Genomic DNA, 16039 nt, shown 5'->3' with positions numbered 1-16039 from the left:
AAGAATTGAAAGACAACTAGTATATTTGGAGTAGAAAAGGCTAAGACAAAATGCAAGTCATGGTCATGAGAAGAGAAGGTAATTATTAGGCATCCCCAAAGATACCATGTAGCACAAGAAGTAAACTTCCCCCCGAAGTAAACTGTGTGTATTAGAATTTTGTTTAAAGATTCATTATAAAAAAAGGTTACTTTAGAATCGCTATAATATTTAATTTACTAGGTAGAGTAATGCTAGGATTTGGGCACTTCTAACTCTATATTATTTTTCATTTGATTTTTCTGTCTTTCTATCCTGGCTCATTGGAATTGAGGGAATATTTTTATGTGTGTTTATATTAGGGCTTTTTGCTGTTGACTAGTTAACAGTCTAGAAATGACAGAGAATCTTATCCTATTTTCTTGGCTGAGGTTTTTGTGTGGGTGTGTGAGATGCAGCTGCACTGTTGTTGTTTTTGGCAATCAAGACAGGACAATTCTTAATGCACTTCATCTTGAATAGGAAGAAACTTAAGAGTAAAAAGGCTACTTTCAATATTTTAAATTTAGTGGAAGGTACCCAGGGCCTGAATCTTTGGCTGATGTTATAAGTTATTTGGCTAAATTGATACAGCAACCTCAGGCACATGTCTAGGCTTATGATAGGAACACATGAAGGAGAGAACATGAAGAAAATAGTCAAAGCTTTGAATCAATATAAAATTATCAATTACCATATATAATTTTAAATGAATTTTTGTTAATTTTAACTAATAATTTATTTTTCATTTTTCTCTAAATAATGAAAAAAGGCAGATTCCTTTTTATACAGATGGATTCCCAGGTCTGCTTTTATTGCTCACTTGTTTTCTTCATTTTTCTTGGACCTTTTCTGTGGTATATAAACACTTTGTTTTCCAAAATCCTTAAATTAAATGCAGATAATATGGAGCTCTTAATTTTTCAAGTGTATTTGCATCATTTCCTTTGGATAAACTATCATGGTCCTTCATACTCTTCAAACAAATGTCTGAGTTACTTCCAGTATTTAACTGATTGTTAATTAATATTATTGCTCTCAGAATATTATGGTATCAGGTCCTGTGGTTGGTCAGCCTAGGTTCAAATTTAGTCTTGCTACTGACTACTTTGGTCTCAGTAACTTTTCAGTTCCTCTTCTCCAAAATGGAGATGATCATGTTAGTGCCTCATAAGTTTTTTGTTTTGTTTTATTTTGTTTTGTTTTGTTTTGTTTTGTGTGTTTGTGTTTAAGACTCAAAGGAAAAAATGTATATAGAAAGCTTAATTCAAAATCAGTGTCCAGGAGAAGAGATGTTGGCTATCATTTTCCTCACGATTTTGATCCAGTCTCTTAGAATCCATTACTAGCTATCCTCATTCTTCTGGAAGTTCTCATTCAATCTAATCTGCATGCTGATGACTCTCAATTTATGTCTCCATTCCTAACCTCACTCTTTCCTAAGCTTCAGACTTGTATATCTGACTGCTTATCTACACTTAAATATCTACTACATACTTTAAACATAGCATGTCTAAAAACAGAACTTTGATCTCTGCCACCTGCCGATACTTGCCTCCCCAGTCTGTCCCCACCATTCTTTCCTATCTCAGTTAATGGCACTATCCTCTGTACTTTTTTTGGGCTTTACTTTAGCTATCAACCCCCACTCACTTTATCAGCACATCTAGCAGCATTATCCCAGATATGTCCTGAATCTAACCACATGTCACCATATTCTCTACGAGCACCATAATCCAAGGCAATAATCTCTTCTGCTTGAGCAGATATATAAGGAGTGGTTTCCTTATTTCTCTCTGTTTTCAGTCTTGTCTCCTATAATCCATTCTCCACATTTTGAAGGCTGATAGTTTCAAAACATAGATTATTTTACCCTTATCATTTTATTGAAATTGGAAAAATGTCCAGAATTTTTGAAAACCCTCTATGATCTGGACTCTGACTTCTTTTCTTCCTACTCTCAACCACAGCTAGTTCATTCTTATCTTAAGGTCCTTACATTAGCTTTTCCTGCCAATTTGGGATATTTTTTCACCCAGATCATCACAGTGTTGGCTCCTTGAAATTTTTAGGTCTCGGTCTTGATAATAGCTCTTCAGAGAGGTTTATACTGACATCTTTCCTTCCTTAATAGCTGATAAATATCTGAAATCTGCCCTCCTTTCTTTTTTTCATAAATTGCCCCTCCCTACTCCCAAGGTAATTTATGTTCCATGAGGGCAAGAACTTTATTCATCTTGTTTATTACCATATTCCCAGTGCATATGTGGAAAGAATGATGGATAATAAGATTTCTACATTCAGGGAAATAATGGTTTGTTTCATCCTGAACAAACTTTGCATAGATGCTTATTTTAGAATTAACAATGTTAATATTTTGTCTCTTTTAATGTGTTTTCTCTGTTCTAGATTTGTAAGCCCTTTAGGGTAGGAGGTATTTCTTCATTGTTTTTAGCTCTCATAGAATGCTAAATACCATTTTAGTACTTAACATTGATTGAATTGAATTGAAAAATTCAGTCTAACATCTTTATTTCCTCTGAAATTATAGTAATTATATATGCGTGTGTTTATTGTGTATCTATATATATAGATACATAATTTATATGAATTCTGAAAGTAGGTGTGTATAAAATATGCCTTCCCCTTTTATACCTTGTAGTTCATAATTGGACCCTTGAGGACACACTTCAGTGGTTAATAGAATTTGTAGAACTACCCCAGTATGAGAAGAGCTTTAGAGACAATAATGTCAAAGGAACAACGCTTCCCAGGTGAGTCTTTATTATCCAAATGTATTTTTTCCACTCATGGAGAGTTATATGCTACATGTTACTTTTCATTGCCAAATCTGCAAGTTACTTCTGTGGCTAAGAACTCAGAAGGACATATTATACATATATCCATGCTTTAATTTTTGAAGGTATGAGTTTTTACAAGTTTTAATCAATTTTTCTTATCTAAACAATACCAAATACCCTTTTAAAAATTTATACCCAAGAAAAGTAATTTTGAGAATGAGAAGGTGGGCCAGCTGTATCTTTTTTTTAAATAACATCAAAGGAACCAACCTCTGACCATCTGGTAAATATGAAAAAAAAATGTTTATTTGATATAGATCCACCTTTATGAAAAGATCTGTTTGAATGGATTAATTTATAGATCCTTCTTAATTGGCATTCTTTTAATAACAATAACCACTCAGTATTAGTGGCCATAAGTTAAACCTTAAAAAATGAATTTTAATGAACAAAATGTAAATAATAGCAAGCACTTTTAACAGTAAATTGCATAGAGGTACTCTATATTATCTCATTTAAACTTCATGGTTAACATTAACTATGTATTATTATCCCCATTTTATAGATTTAAAAAACCAAGTCAGAGAGAATTTAAGTATTTTGCCCAAGGCAGCATTTGAACACAAATAAATCTGATACCAGAGTTTAGGATGCTAATTTATCCTTTCTTTGTCTGGAATTGTTACTAGTTTTCTGAATTATATTTCCTAAATCTCCATTAGTAAACTTAATATTTATAGATTTTGATATTAAAATTTGCAATAATTCTACCAGAATTTGACCTTTACAAAGTTGCTTATGTTTCATTCTTCCCTGGATTGTTTCTTACACCAAAAAAAGACTCTAATCCCTTTTTATTACCTAACTAGAGGCCCGGTGCACAGATTTGTGCACCAGTGGGGTCCCTTGGCCTGGCCTGTGGAATCAGGCCAAAACTGACTCTCTGACATCCTCCGAGGGTCCCAGATTGTGAGAGGGCGCAGGCCAAGCTGAGTGACCCCATCGGTGCATAATTGGGGCTGGAGAGGGATGTGGGAGGTTGGCCAGCCAGGGAGGGACCATAGGAGGGCTCCAGGGTGTGCCCAGCCCATCTAGCTCAGTCCTAATTGGCTGGACCCCAGCACAGCAAGCTAACCTGGTAGGAGCATCTGTCCCCTGGTGGTCAGTGCACATCATAGCGAGTGGTTGAGCAGCATTAGCATATTACACTTTGATTGGTTGAACAGACGACCAGACACTTAGCATATTAGGCTTTTATTATATAGCAGGCATCCTGAAACTACGGCCCGTGGGCCACATGCAGGTGTTTTTGCTGTTTTGTTTTTTTACTTCAAAATAAGATATGTGCAATGTGCATATGAATTTGTTCATAGTTTTTTTAAAACTATAGTCCAGCCCTCCAACAGTCTGAGGGACAGTGAACTGGCCCCCTGTTTAAAAAGTTTGAAGACCCCAGTTATATAGGATTATTATACATGATGAAATATGCACATTGTATTTCTAATCATTTTGCTTACCTACCCTATTTTATTGATTGCAAGTATATATTTTGGATCAAGTTGGAAGTTTTCACATTTCCCTTAAATGTATTCTGAACATCAACATCAGTATTTTTTATTTTACTGTGCACATGACTATAGTGATGAAATTATGAGGATAAATGTTAGTTCAACAAGTGCATATTCAGTATCTTTATGTTCATGGTGCAACTAGATGCTGGAAAGAAGACAAAAATCAAATATGATATAGTTCTTGCTTTTAAATAAGACAAAACAAGCAGGATAGTAGAGCATTAAAATGGGATTAGAGTTTTCTGAGATATATATGTTACCCTGGTTATGAGGAACCCATGGTATTTTCTTATGTTGTCTTTTGGGAAGTTTCTTTATAAAACAACAACATTAAATAAAATTGACTACTCTGTATTATGGCAGTAAATGTTATAACTACTTTTTTCTTTTGATTAAATAAAAGGTATCAGAGATACCTCAAATTCTGGTAGAATTGTTGACATAATGCACACTTAATCAAGATCAATTTTTAAAAATAGTGAACATGTTTCTACAGAAGAAAAGTTATGTATGTAGAAGCTTTCAGGTCAGCACATTGGAATCTTATATGGTACTGTAGTTAGATAAGTCCATTTAAAGAGGCAGTAACATTTAACTTTTAAACAACCATGTAAGTTACAGAGCGTTTTGTAGGGCAACTGCAGATATAGGAGCTATTTATAAAAAAGCATTAGAAAATATATTACACATTCTAGATGAATATATGCCTAAAACAATTCATTATTGTTTCCTTTCTGTGACATTAAAATATTGTTACCTATGAAATAGATAGCCAAAATTATGTTAGTTTTATATTAGTTATAATGGTTATCTTAAGCCTTTTACTGTATTTTCTATTCTCTGTAATTCTTATTACCAGAGCTTATACTAAGGCTCTCTTCACCTGATACATTCCTCCTCATTCCTTTCAGACTTGTGTGATCTTCCCTGACATCCTCACCCACTCAGGTAGAATCACTTCCACCTCTGGGCTCATATTGAACTTTGCATAAAATTCTGATACATAGTTTCCTTTTTACTACATCTCATTGTCTTTCTTAAATTTAGTCTATTGATAGTATTGCTATGGATTCATTCATGCATCCATCCATGCATTCATTCATCTATTATACAAACATTTATCAAGCATCTACTTTTGCCAAGCACCATGCTAGGTTTGGGGATACAGAGTGAAGATCATTTTTGCTTTCAAGGACTTTAATAAGTGTCATATTAAAGGAGTAATAGGAACATACACGTAAGGTAACTGTGGAGAAGATGAAAGAAGACATTTTATAAAGGGAAAGTTAGAGATCTTTACTCTCTAAAGTTTTATAGAAGCCTTATAGGAGTTCCTGTAACTTCTTCATACTCAGAGGTTCTGATATCACCCTAACTCAAGTGTAGTGGTTCAGGTGCAGTCGTTGGAATCATACATATTTGGGTTTGAATCTCTGCCTTACCTCTTACTAATTATGTAATCTTGAGCAAGTTAATCTCTCACTACTTTAGTTTCCTCATCTATAAAATGGGAAATATATATATACACACACACTCACATACAATATAGTTTGTTTTGAATTTTAATTAAGCCCTGACCCAGGTCCCGACACATAGTACATGCTTGTTTTTATTGTCATTGTTATTAACAATTACTTTATTATTATTATTATTATTATTGTTGTTGTTGTTGTTGTTGTTATTGTTATTAGCATCATACTTGGTTGTTAAGAAATCTTAGCTGACTACTGACTGGGCTGCTTGGGTTTGAAGTCCAAATTGAAGTGATTTTATTACCTTGTTTTACCTGTGCCTTTGGCCCCCTACTTACTTTTTCATAGCTAATAAAATGGGTCAGTACTTCTTATTACATAAATCCTTCAGTTTACTTTCCCAACTAATGATGACTGCTTACTTCCCACTTACGACTTAGTGGACTTTGTTTAACTTTTAAACAGTTTAAACATTAGACTGTAAAGCTATAGACTACTTAGATATTATTTTTTAAATTCTGCTATTACTTATAAGTTTCTTGTTCTTCGTGAAATGACAGTAGGATGTCAGGTAATTAATGATTATTAAATATTTTGAATTTGATAAATTTTAAAATCCTATTAAGTTACAGTACAAAATAACCTCAGAAAACAAAAATACCAACCTAGCAACTAAATTATTAACATTCAAGAGTGTTTGTACAGCTAACATTGCACTGAGAAGGTTTTTGATACATGTAATAAAGTATTAAGTCACACTTGAATAAGCTCTTACAGTAATGATCACTAATATGTAAAGTATTAAGTATATTGCTCAAATATTTAAATTTATATGCTAGAAATATTTTTATTTAATATATATGTATTTTTTTAAATGAACAGGATAGCAGTACATGAACCTTCATTTATGATATCTCAATTGAAAATCAGCGACCGGAGTCACAGACAAAAACTTCAGCTCAAGGCACTGGATGTGGTTTTGTTTGGACCTCTAACACGTTAGTATTTGCTCTCACAGAATATGATGCAAAAGAATAATCAGATCATCTATTTGTTATCTAAAGAAGGAAAAAGTAAGGAAGGTAGTAGACCACTAAGAAGAATAATCTATTAGGTATAAAGGAAATTTAATACTATCTTAAAACAAAAGATTTATAGGGTTAGACTTTTTGTCATTGAAATATAGAGTGGGAAATTTTCAAAGCTTGTTTACTGATATTAAAGGTTGTAAACATTATGTTAGTTGAAAATTTAGAATTAAATTTCTAGATTTGAAACTTTATGTCTTTATAGCAATTTTGTTAATGTTATTATAGTTGGATGTTCACTGAAGAATCCCTTTAAAAAATGGTGCAATCTAACCATCTTGATGCATGAAGTAATAGAACCTAACTTGATTTCATTAATCACCAAGAAAATAATTTTTTATATAGATCAAAAGTAAAGACCCACTTTAAAACTTTACAAAGTAACAGACTCTCCTGACACAAGCACAACGTGGTGAAATGTTCTTTAGATTGTTTGGAAGAGGAATAGTTAAGTAATTAATCTGTCATATTTGTAAAGAAAATAAACCTGTATTTCTTTAATTTGACAGGACTACTGTTTCTCAGAAGGAAAGTTTAATATGCTTATTTAATTTAATTTCAAATTTCAGAAAGTGTTTCTAGAGGCACATGTTAGGGGAATTATGTTTTATTTTTCCGAAGCCAAAAATGAATAACATAATTAATACAAGAAAAATGACTTCCACAAATTACAAATTAGGAAACTAACATTTATTTTACCTCCATTCTTGAAGCTAGGACACTTGCAGGTTTCTATGATACTATCTCGGGGGTGGCTCTGCTAAAAAAGAGTTGCTGAAGCGGTTGGATGGATTCCATGACTTTACTGGAGGTTCTTTTTTGGCTCAGGCTAAAAGAGCAGCTGGTGAAACAGCTGGAACTTCCCTTTGTGAGGGTTGGTGGAAATGCTCTGTTGGAAATTACAAACCCTAGGAAATAGAACACTACTGAAATGCCGAGCATTCCACGGAGATGATGCCCTTTCTAACCTTTTCCTTGTCTAAGTTTTCTACTGGATCTCCTGGGGGTTGTCTTCTGTGCGATTCTTCCTGATTTTTTCATGTGGATGATTGGTGAAAATAGGAATTAAATTCCAGAATTTATCTCTATATAAACTTGGTCAGAAATATTTATATTTTATTAATTCAGGAACAAACCACCCTCTAAGCCAAAACAGTATTATATTATTATTTGAAAAGGAGCCAAACTAGTCTCAGAGAATGTTGAAAATAAATATTTTAATAAGCAAACTAATTAAGCTACATCTTTTTATTGTTTGTCTTAAAATTTTTATTTGAGTGAATGAGCCTGTAGTTGGAACACCCATGTTAGATTTATACAAAACCAGCAATGTCAAATGAACAGAGATACATTTTAAAGGAGTTTTCCCTAAAATCTTTTCTAGCTCGTGGTACATACTGCAGTTTGGAAACTTGCCCATCTATTTATTGTTATTTCTGGTGATTATATTTCAGCCTGAAACGGGCTCATAATTGAACTAGAGCCTGAGTGGAACCTCTCAGTCTGAGGCAGAAATAGAAATAAATCCTTTGAGACTTTACCCTGGGGTAGTGCATCTCTTTCACTGTGGGCGAGGGCATGCACTCTGGAAACACACTACCCTGAGGGTGTCTAGCATAGAGCATGCTATTTATCGCACTGTGCAAACATATACGAACCCTAGACTTGTACGCACAGGAACTTGTCACGCATACATTTTATTGTGTTAGTTATCATTGTGTCTTCCTCCAAAGAGCCCCCTGAAAATTAATGTGTATTGACAACTCTAGTAAAGTTCCTAATAAACTAGGACATTATTTGACTAGTGATTTCTATGTTTTGTATCATTGAAGATGGTAGGCCCTGGCTCCTTACTCTTTACTTACAACAATGTTGGGTTTACTGTCTTGCCTGACTTGGTAGGGAAGATGATCCTGTTCTTCCTAATAACCCAGATATCTCTGGCACGTAACCATCTAAAACAATATTGTTATGGTCATTTAACCGATGGTTTCTTAACCTTGGCATTATTCACATTGCAGGTTAGATAATTCCTAGGTAAATTTTTTGTAGAAGAGGGTGAGGGGGGTGGGGAATGATTTTCTTGGGCATTGTGGGATGTTTAACAACATCTTTGGCTTCTACCTACTAGACATCAGTAACAGCTCTCCCCAGCTGCTTTCACTCTCCTCCCAATTGTGACCAAAAAATAAAAAAGTCTAAATGTTTGCTGGGGAAAAATATCACCTTTGGTTGAAAATCACTGATTAGTCTTAATTAGTTACATGGCTATATGCTTGGGGAAGATGCTTTTTGGTGAATGATTAGCATTCCAGTTTATCAAAGCATCACAGCTGCCTAACTTGACTATAGGAATTGGAATGCCATGCTGACATTCTTTATAACTCCTTCACCCAGAGGACCATTCTCAGTACATCATGGGAGGTGCTGTCGGTTTTTCAGGGGTCCCAGGACTTCTGTTACTACCTCCTGTACCAGCAGGGACATGGAGCGTCCATATTTGTTTGTCTCTGTCTCCTGTAGGTCTAGTACAGTGGTTGGCAAGCTGAGGCTCTGTTGACTAATGAGTTTGCCAACCACTGACCTAGACTCTCGATTCTAATAATTACAGGCTGTTGTTGTTCCTTGTGATTAAGCCCCTATCCCAGTGGTCAGCAAACTCATTAGTCAACAGAGCCGCAGTTTGCCAACCACTGGTCTAATATATCAGGTAGTTATAATAAAAACATTGATTATTTGAAAAGGATTTTTTAAAAGGTTGAGCTTTTATATGGGAGGGTCATCTTGACTTTTTTTGTTTGTTTTATTTTTAGATGCCTACTAATTTAAAAAAAGTCTCTCTGTGTATTGAGATTCTGTTACACTCAAAGATTAATTTAACCATCTTTAATTCTCTCCATAGGCCCTCCTCATAACTGGATGAAGGATTTTATCCTCACAGTTTCTATAGTAATTGGTGTTGGAGGTTGCTGGTTTGCTTACACGCAGAATAAAACATCAAAAGAACATGTTGCAAAAATGATGAAAGACTTAGAGAGTCTGCAAACTGCAGAGCAAAGTCTAATGGACTTACAAGAGAGGTAAGTAAAACAAGCTATAAGTCTTCTTATTTATGTAGGAAAATACTATTTATGAAAATGTAATATGGGCATGTGCATATACACATTTAGGTTGATACACATCAGGAATGTATGTACACTTCATTTCATATATGTACAAAAGTATCATCCTATCTAATAATAGACAAATATGCAAATTGACCATACCTCCGACACACCCACAAGCCACACCCACCATCCAATCAGAGCGAGTATGCAAATTAACCCAAACCAAGATGGCTACAGCCACAGAGAGCAAGGTTTCCTAGGTAACAGAGGAAGCCAAGCTTTCCCCCTGCCCTAGCCAGCCCAGGCCTCCTCTCAAGCTACAAAGTTTCAATTATAGAAGGTAAACAAATTCAAACAAATGGCGAAAGAATGGAGCTTGAGAGAGCAGGCCAGGGTTGCCGCCGGCAACAGGGGAAGCAAAGCTTTCCGCACACCCTGGCCGGGCCCACCCGCTTAAGGCAACAAAGTTTCAATTATAACCCCAACACAAATGGCTACCGGCCTCGGAGGGAGCCCCAGGCTTGGCTCCGCTCCAGGCTACAAAGTTTCAATTGTAGAAGGAAAATAAATTCCAGATACCAGGGCCTCCACTTGGGTTGCCAGGGGGCGTGGCCGGCCTGCAAACCACCACAGGCCCCTCGCTCAGGCTGCCCCACACCCCAAGGAAACCCCCACCTGATCTGGGACACCCTTCAGGGCAAACCAGCTGTCCCCCACCCCTGTACCAGGCCTCTATCCTATCTAATAAAAGAGTAATATGCAGATTGATCATCACTGCAACACACAATATAGCTGCCCCCATGTGGACACAAGATGGCCACCACAAGATGGCCAGCAGGAGAGGGCAGTTGGGAGGCACCCGGCCTGCAAGGGAGGGCAGTTGAGAGGGACCAGGCCTGCAAGGGAGGGCAGTTGGAGGTGATTAAGCCTGCAGGAGAGGGCAGTTAGGGGTGACCAGGCCGGCAGAGGAGGGAAGTTGGGGGCAAACAGGCTGGCAGCAGAGTGGTTAGGGGGTGATCAGGCTGGCAGGCAGAAGCGGTTAGGGGCAATCAGGAAGGCAGGCAGGCAAGCAGTTGGGAGCCAGCAGTCCTGGATTGTGAGAGGGATGTCCGACTGCCCGTTTAGGCCCGATCCCGGTGATCCCGGTAGGATCGGGCCTAAACGGGCAGTCGGACATCCCTCAAGGGGTCCCATATTGGAGAGGGTACAGGTTGGGCTGAGGGACAACCCCCCTCCGTGCACGAATTTCATGCACCGGGCCTCTAGTATTTTTATAATTATGGATTTATTATGAAGGCATGCTCTAGGGAATGAATGGGTAGAGACCAATGGAAATCAATCATAAATAGGTGGAATTATATATGAAGTTGTTATATTTTTGACATGATTTAAATAATTCTGTATTTCCTAAAAGTCTCTTTGTTAAAGAGTATTTCCCTGTTATCCCTGTATTTTGATCTCAAGATAACCAAAATAGTCTGGCCAGTGTGGCTCAGTTGGTTGAACATAGACTTATGAACCAGGAGGTCACAGTTCGATTCCCCATCAGGGCACATGCCCAGAGCTGATCAATGATTCTCATTATTGATGTTTCTATCTCTCCCTCTCCCTTCCTGTCTGAAATCAATAAAAATATATATTTAAAAAAAGATAACCAAAATAGCTGTATATAATAGGCTACCTAATGATTTTATTATCCAGACTTAAGATTAATAGAAAATTCTACAAATTTTGATTGCATATATCCTACTGCTTGATATATATTTATTTTTTATTTAACAAAATGAAATTTTGGAAACTTGTGAGGAATTATATTTTTATTCTTTAAGACTTGAAAAGGCACAGGAAGAAAACAGAAATGTTGCTGTAGAAAAGCAAAATCTAGAGCGCAAAATGATGGATGAAATCAATTTCGCAAAGGAAGAGGCTTGTCGGCTAAAGGAGCTAAGGGAGGGAGCTGAAAGTGAATTGAGTAGACGTCAATATGCAGAGCAGGAATTGGAACAGGTATTTACATTTTTAAAAAAGTATTTGTTAGAATATTTGTATTGCCATTCTGAGTTTTTTGTTTTTGTTCAATCTTGTACATTTAGTTCATTGTATACTCTTCAGTTAATCAAAGAATCATTTGTTCATATTGTTTGCATTGGTCAAAATCCTTTTAGCAAAATAACAAAGTAGTAACTAAAAGATAAAGTTTCCATCATGTTCTCTCATTCATGAAATCTCATCCCAGGCCTTATCAATTGTCTTGAGTAAATGTAATGCGTTTATTTAATTTAACATCTGTAATGTTTCCGTTCTCAACTGTAACCTAGTAAAGTATGTCTAATGTTAAACTTCTCTGCAAAGGTAAAGAATCTCTATTAAACATCCATTTGAGTCCTATTAATTGGCTTTAGAATAGAATCTGAGTGAGGTTGTCTAAACTTTAGACTCTAAAGCATCAGTTGCCTACTGGTGGTCCGTGAAGTCTGAAAGGTTGGTGACTGCTGGTCTAAAGGATGTCCTTTCTAATATTTACTTCTACTATGAATTTACTCAAGATGGATAATAGGCATTCAAGCATTGGATAGTCCTGTGGGTGGTGGTTCTGGAAGAATTTAATTATAGGCAGATATATTTGTTTTTTATTCCTTCTATAAAATATTAACACAAACTTAGTGGCTTTAACACAACACATATTTATTGTCTTACAGTTCTCAAAGTCAGAGTTTAAAATAGGTCCGCAGGCCTGCATTCCTTCTTGAGGCCCTAGGGGAAGATCTGTTTCCTTGCTTTTCCAACTTCTAGGGGCCGACTGCATTTCTTGGCTCTTGGCACCTTCCTGCATCTTCAAAGCATGTCACTGCAACCTCTGGTTCCATGGTCTCATCTCCTTTTTTTGACTCTGACCCTTGTATTATTGATAAATAAACTGGGGGGACAAAATGAGGAGGAGAAAACTTTCTCAAGATTAGAGAGTGACTCAGTTGTAAACCAGGGCTAAGAACCTAGGTGTTCTGCCTTCCACTTTGCTTTCTGCATTGTTGCCTTCTTAGTCAAGTGCTAAATAAGAAATAAAAATGATGTGATGAATGAGTTCCAATTTCAGCTCCTGAGAAAATGTTCAAAGTGCAATTACTACTTCTTTTGAGTTTGTAATTTTTTTTACTAAATGCAGTCAGCCATCTCTTTTATTAACTGCTAACTATTCTTTCCGTATACCTCCAGACATCTGTTTTTTGGACCTTTTCCCTGGAAAGAGTTTGTTCTTTTAAGTTGCCTTCTAGACATATTTGTAGTCAGGCTCTATTTACCTGAGAAAACAACAACCAAAAACACTTATGTACAGAACATAGTAAAGAACAGGAGGTTAACAACAACAAAAAAGGCCTAGCTAAAATTATAGTGTTCAAGACTTAGATACTTTGCCCTTTACTTCTGTGAGAACTCCCTGCCTGTTCCCACTGAGACTTCTAACTCTTGGTTTGTTCCCAGTACTAAATTAAAAGCTTGTTAGCTGTTTTACTGAACTTTGCAGATAAAAAAGTACAAATCAGAAAGCAGTAGTGGGAATTCTCTACACTATGGAGATATAAACTGATAGCAGTATTATATAGGTGACTATTTCACAGTGAGGGACAAGACAATAGAAAAGAATGCCCAAGAATCACTAACATTCTCATCTGAGGTTTTTGGCATGGAGACCCTAAGATTACCATGATATGATGTCTCAGTACAAAGAATCCTAATGAGATCTGGAGTCAGTAAGAAGTAAGTTTAAAAGAGAGAAATTGGTATTTAGAAAGATCTCTATCCAATATGATTATAGAAATAAGAAACATACTTTTATGAGTGTTTATGTGTTTTATGCATATTACAAATGGTTCATTGCTAAATTTTAATCTTCACAAAACATAGAGATTACCCTCATTTACAGATGAGATATGTAAAGAGGTTAAATAACTTACCTTAGGACACACAGTGGCAAGATTAAGTGGCAAAGTCAAGATACTGCATGTCATATTCCAGAGTCCATGTTTTCCTTTAATGTTATTAAAGGCTTTGTTTATGGAAGTAAGTTTAACTGGGAAATTAATTTCAGTACATTGTTATATAATCCACATTCTACATAGTTAGAAGCATTACTGTATTTTGTCTGGGGGATAAATCAACTTCTCAAAATTAGAAGGCAAGAGAATCTGGTACATATTTTATATAGTGTTCTTTACCCTAAAACAAAACTTTTGGGTAAATAATAGTACCACTTTATCTTTTGTGTAAATTCTTTTCACATATGTAATTTTTTTCTTAAAGTCTAAAGAAGCTGAAGTCAGAACAATTCATAGTACCCCTGCTCTACATGAGATAGTCAGCCTTAGAAAGTAAAGAATTTGCTGAAGGTCAGAGAGGTAATAACGACTCAAGTTGCATCTAAAAGCTAGGTTTTCAGATGTTTAGGCTGTTTATTTCTAATATCATGTTTTTACTTATTGCTGTTTTACACAAAAAACTGTCAATAATTATTATATTTTTAAACTTAATAATTCATAATTTGTGAAACCTATTAATTACTCAATTTTAGATCCATTCCCATAAAAATAACAATGTAATTCAATCTAAGGGTTGGAATTTAGGTCAAATGATAAACTTATGAATTAGCAGAAGAATAGTTTGCTATTATAAGAAGGTAAGGATTAACATTAAGGAAAATTTTAATGATTAAAAAGAAAAACTTCAGTGAAATTTGTTCAGATTCTGTGTATACTTCTTTGGCAATAAAAACTACATAAGAAAATTTAGCTTTAAAATCTTGTCAGAAGAAGGGCCTGCAGCCCTTCACTTTTTGGTATTATGCACATCACAGGACCTGAGCTCACATTCGCTCTTCCTGAGAGATTAGCGGGACGCCACACAGCTTAGCCAAGCTTCTTATTAAACACAGTATTGTCCCAAGCACATTGCACAGTGAATTGTGTCAGGCAAATGTTGCTTAGGATTTGTTCTCAGTGATCTTATCCTTGCTTTTAATATTCGTTTTCTGATTTATCTACTTAGTGTCCATTATGAATTTTTGTTCTTAAATTTTAGACTTTTAAAAAAGACTTTCTGCATATTTTTTTCTTACAGTATCTGACAGCCATTCTGTTTCTTCATCAAAAGTTTGTGTATAGTACTCTTAGTTTAATCTGGCAAACAACAAAGTTTACTTAAATACGTTGGGTTTTTAGATCAAACATTCTCCTGCATGTTGGTTTAGGAGTGGAGTTTTAGTTACCTTACTTAGCCTGAGGAAAACTAATTTGCAGTTATGGTGTTCAGAAGCAGGATTCTCCATAACTCACTCCTTACTCTGTCTGAAGGTCTTCAGCATATATGCAATTCCATAAATTTCATCATGTGTCTTTACATATCTTTAGCTTGAATTCTAATAGTTTAAGTGAATCATTCCTAGAGTGGGTTGTCTCTTCCTTTTGTGTCCTTTTTCTTTGTGCGCTTTCCTTAAGAGTATTTTCCTTAGCATGTAATACCACCTCCCACACTAAGCATTGGCTCCCCTCAAGGGCACTGACAGGAAGACTTGGGCACTGAAGGCTATGCATGGTTTCTCATGGAAAAATCAGATGGACTCTCAGTCAGAATCTACTTTCTCGACATTTACAATTTATCTACTTTTTGGTATATAAGGAACAGTGGATTAAATAGCATTGGTAAAAATTCTCCAGAACAGTGAGTGTATAGTTACGGAGTATATAGTAGGGCTTTGGGGGAACGTTAGAAGGGGCAGTAGAACAGATATTCACCCTATTTTGGACACTTATTCATATCCTACTTCATAAACATATAATGCATTATGAGAAGGGTGTGATAAGTTTTAGTTTTTATATGCCCTCGACTTATTTTTTTCACTCTTAGTGAGTCTGGTTATAATGAAATATAAAATCTAAATATTACAGCTTAAGGTCTATGTGGGTCCCCTCTATCCTCTGGTTTTACAAC

At 35.6% G+C, this 16039-nt stretch overlaps 1 protein-coding gene across 2 annotated transcripts in view; it reads left to right on the top strand.

The window, feature by feature from the left end:
- STIM2 (stromal interaction molecule 2) overlaps positions 1-16039 on the top strand; it is a 139524-nt gene that overhangs the window by 106934 nt on the left and 16551 nt on the right. For both annotated transcript variants that reach the window (XM_054729652.1, XM_054729655.1), the window contains exons 4-7: positions 2681-2792; positions 6745-6860; positions 9853-10030; positions 11887-12064. In XM_054729652.1, the coding sequence (XP_054585627.1) occupies positions 2681-2792; positions 6745-6860; positions 9853-10030; positions 11887-12064 (584 nt within the window). The remainder of the gene's footprint in view (positions 1-2680; positions 2793-6744; positions 6861-9852; positions 10031-11886; positions 12065-16039) is intronic.

This window comes from Eptesicus fuscus, chromosome 2 (assembly GCF_027574615.1).
Source record: "Eptesicus fuscus isolate TK198812 chromosome 2, DD_ASM_mEF_20220401, whole genome shotgun sequence".
Lineage (NCBI taxonomy): Eukaryota > Metazoa > Chordata > Mammalia > Chiroptera > Vespertilionidae > Eptesicus > Eptesicus fuscus.
The sequence above is the reverse complement of the archived record's forward strand: the minus strand, read 5'-3'. Positions and strand labels throughout refer to the sequence as shown.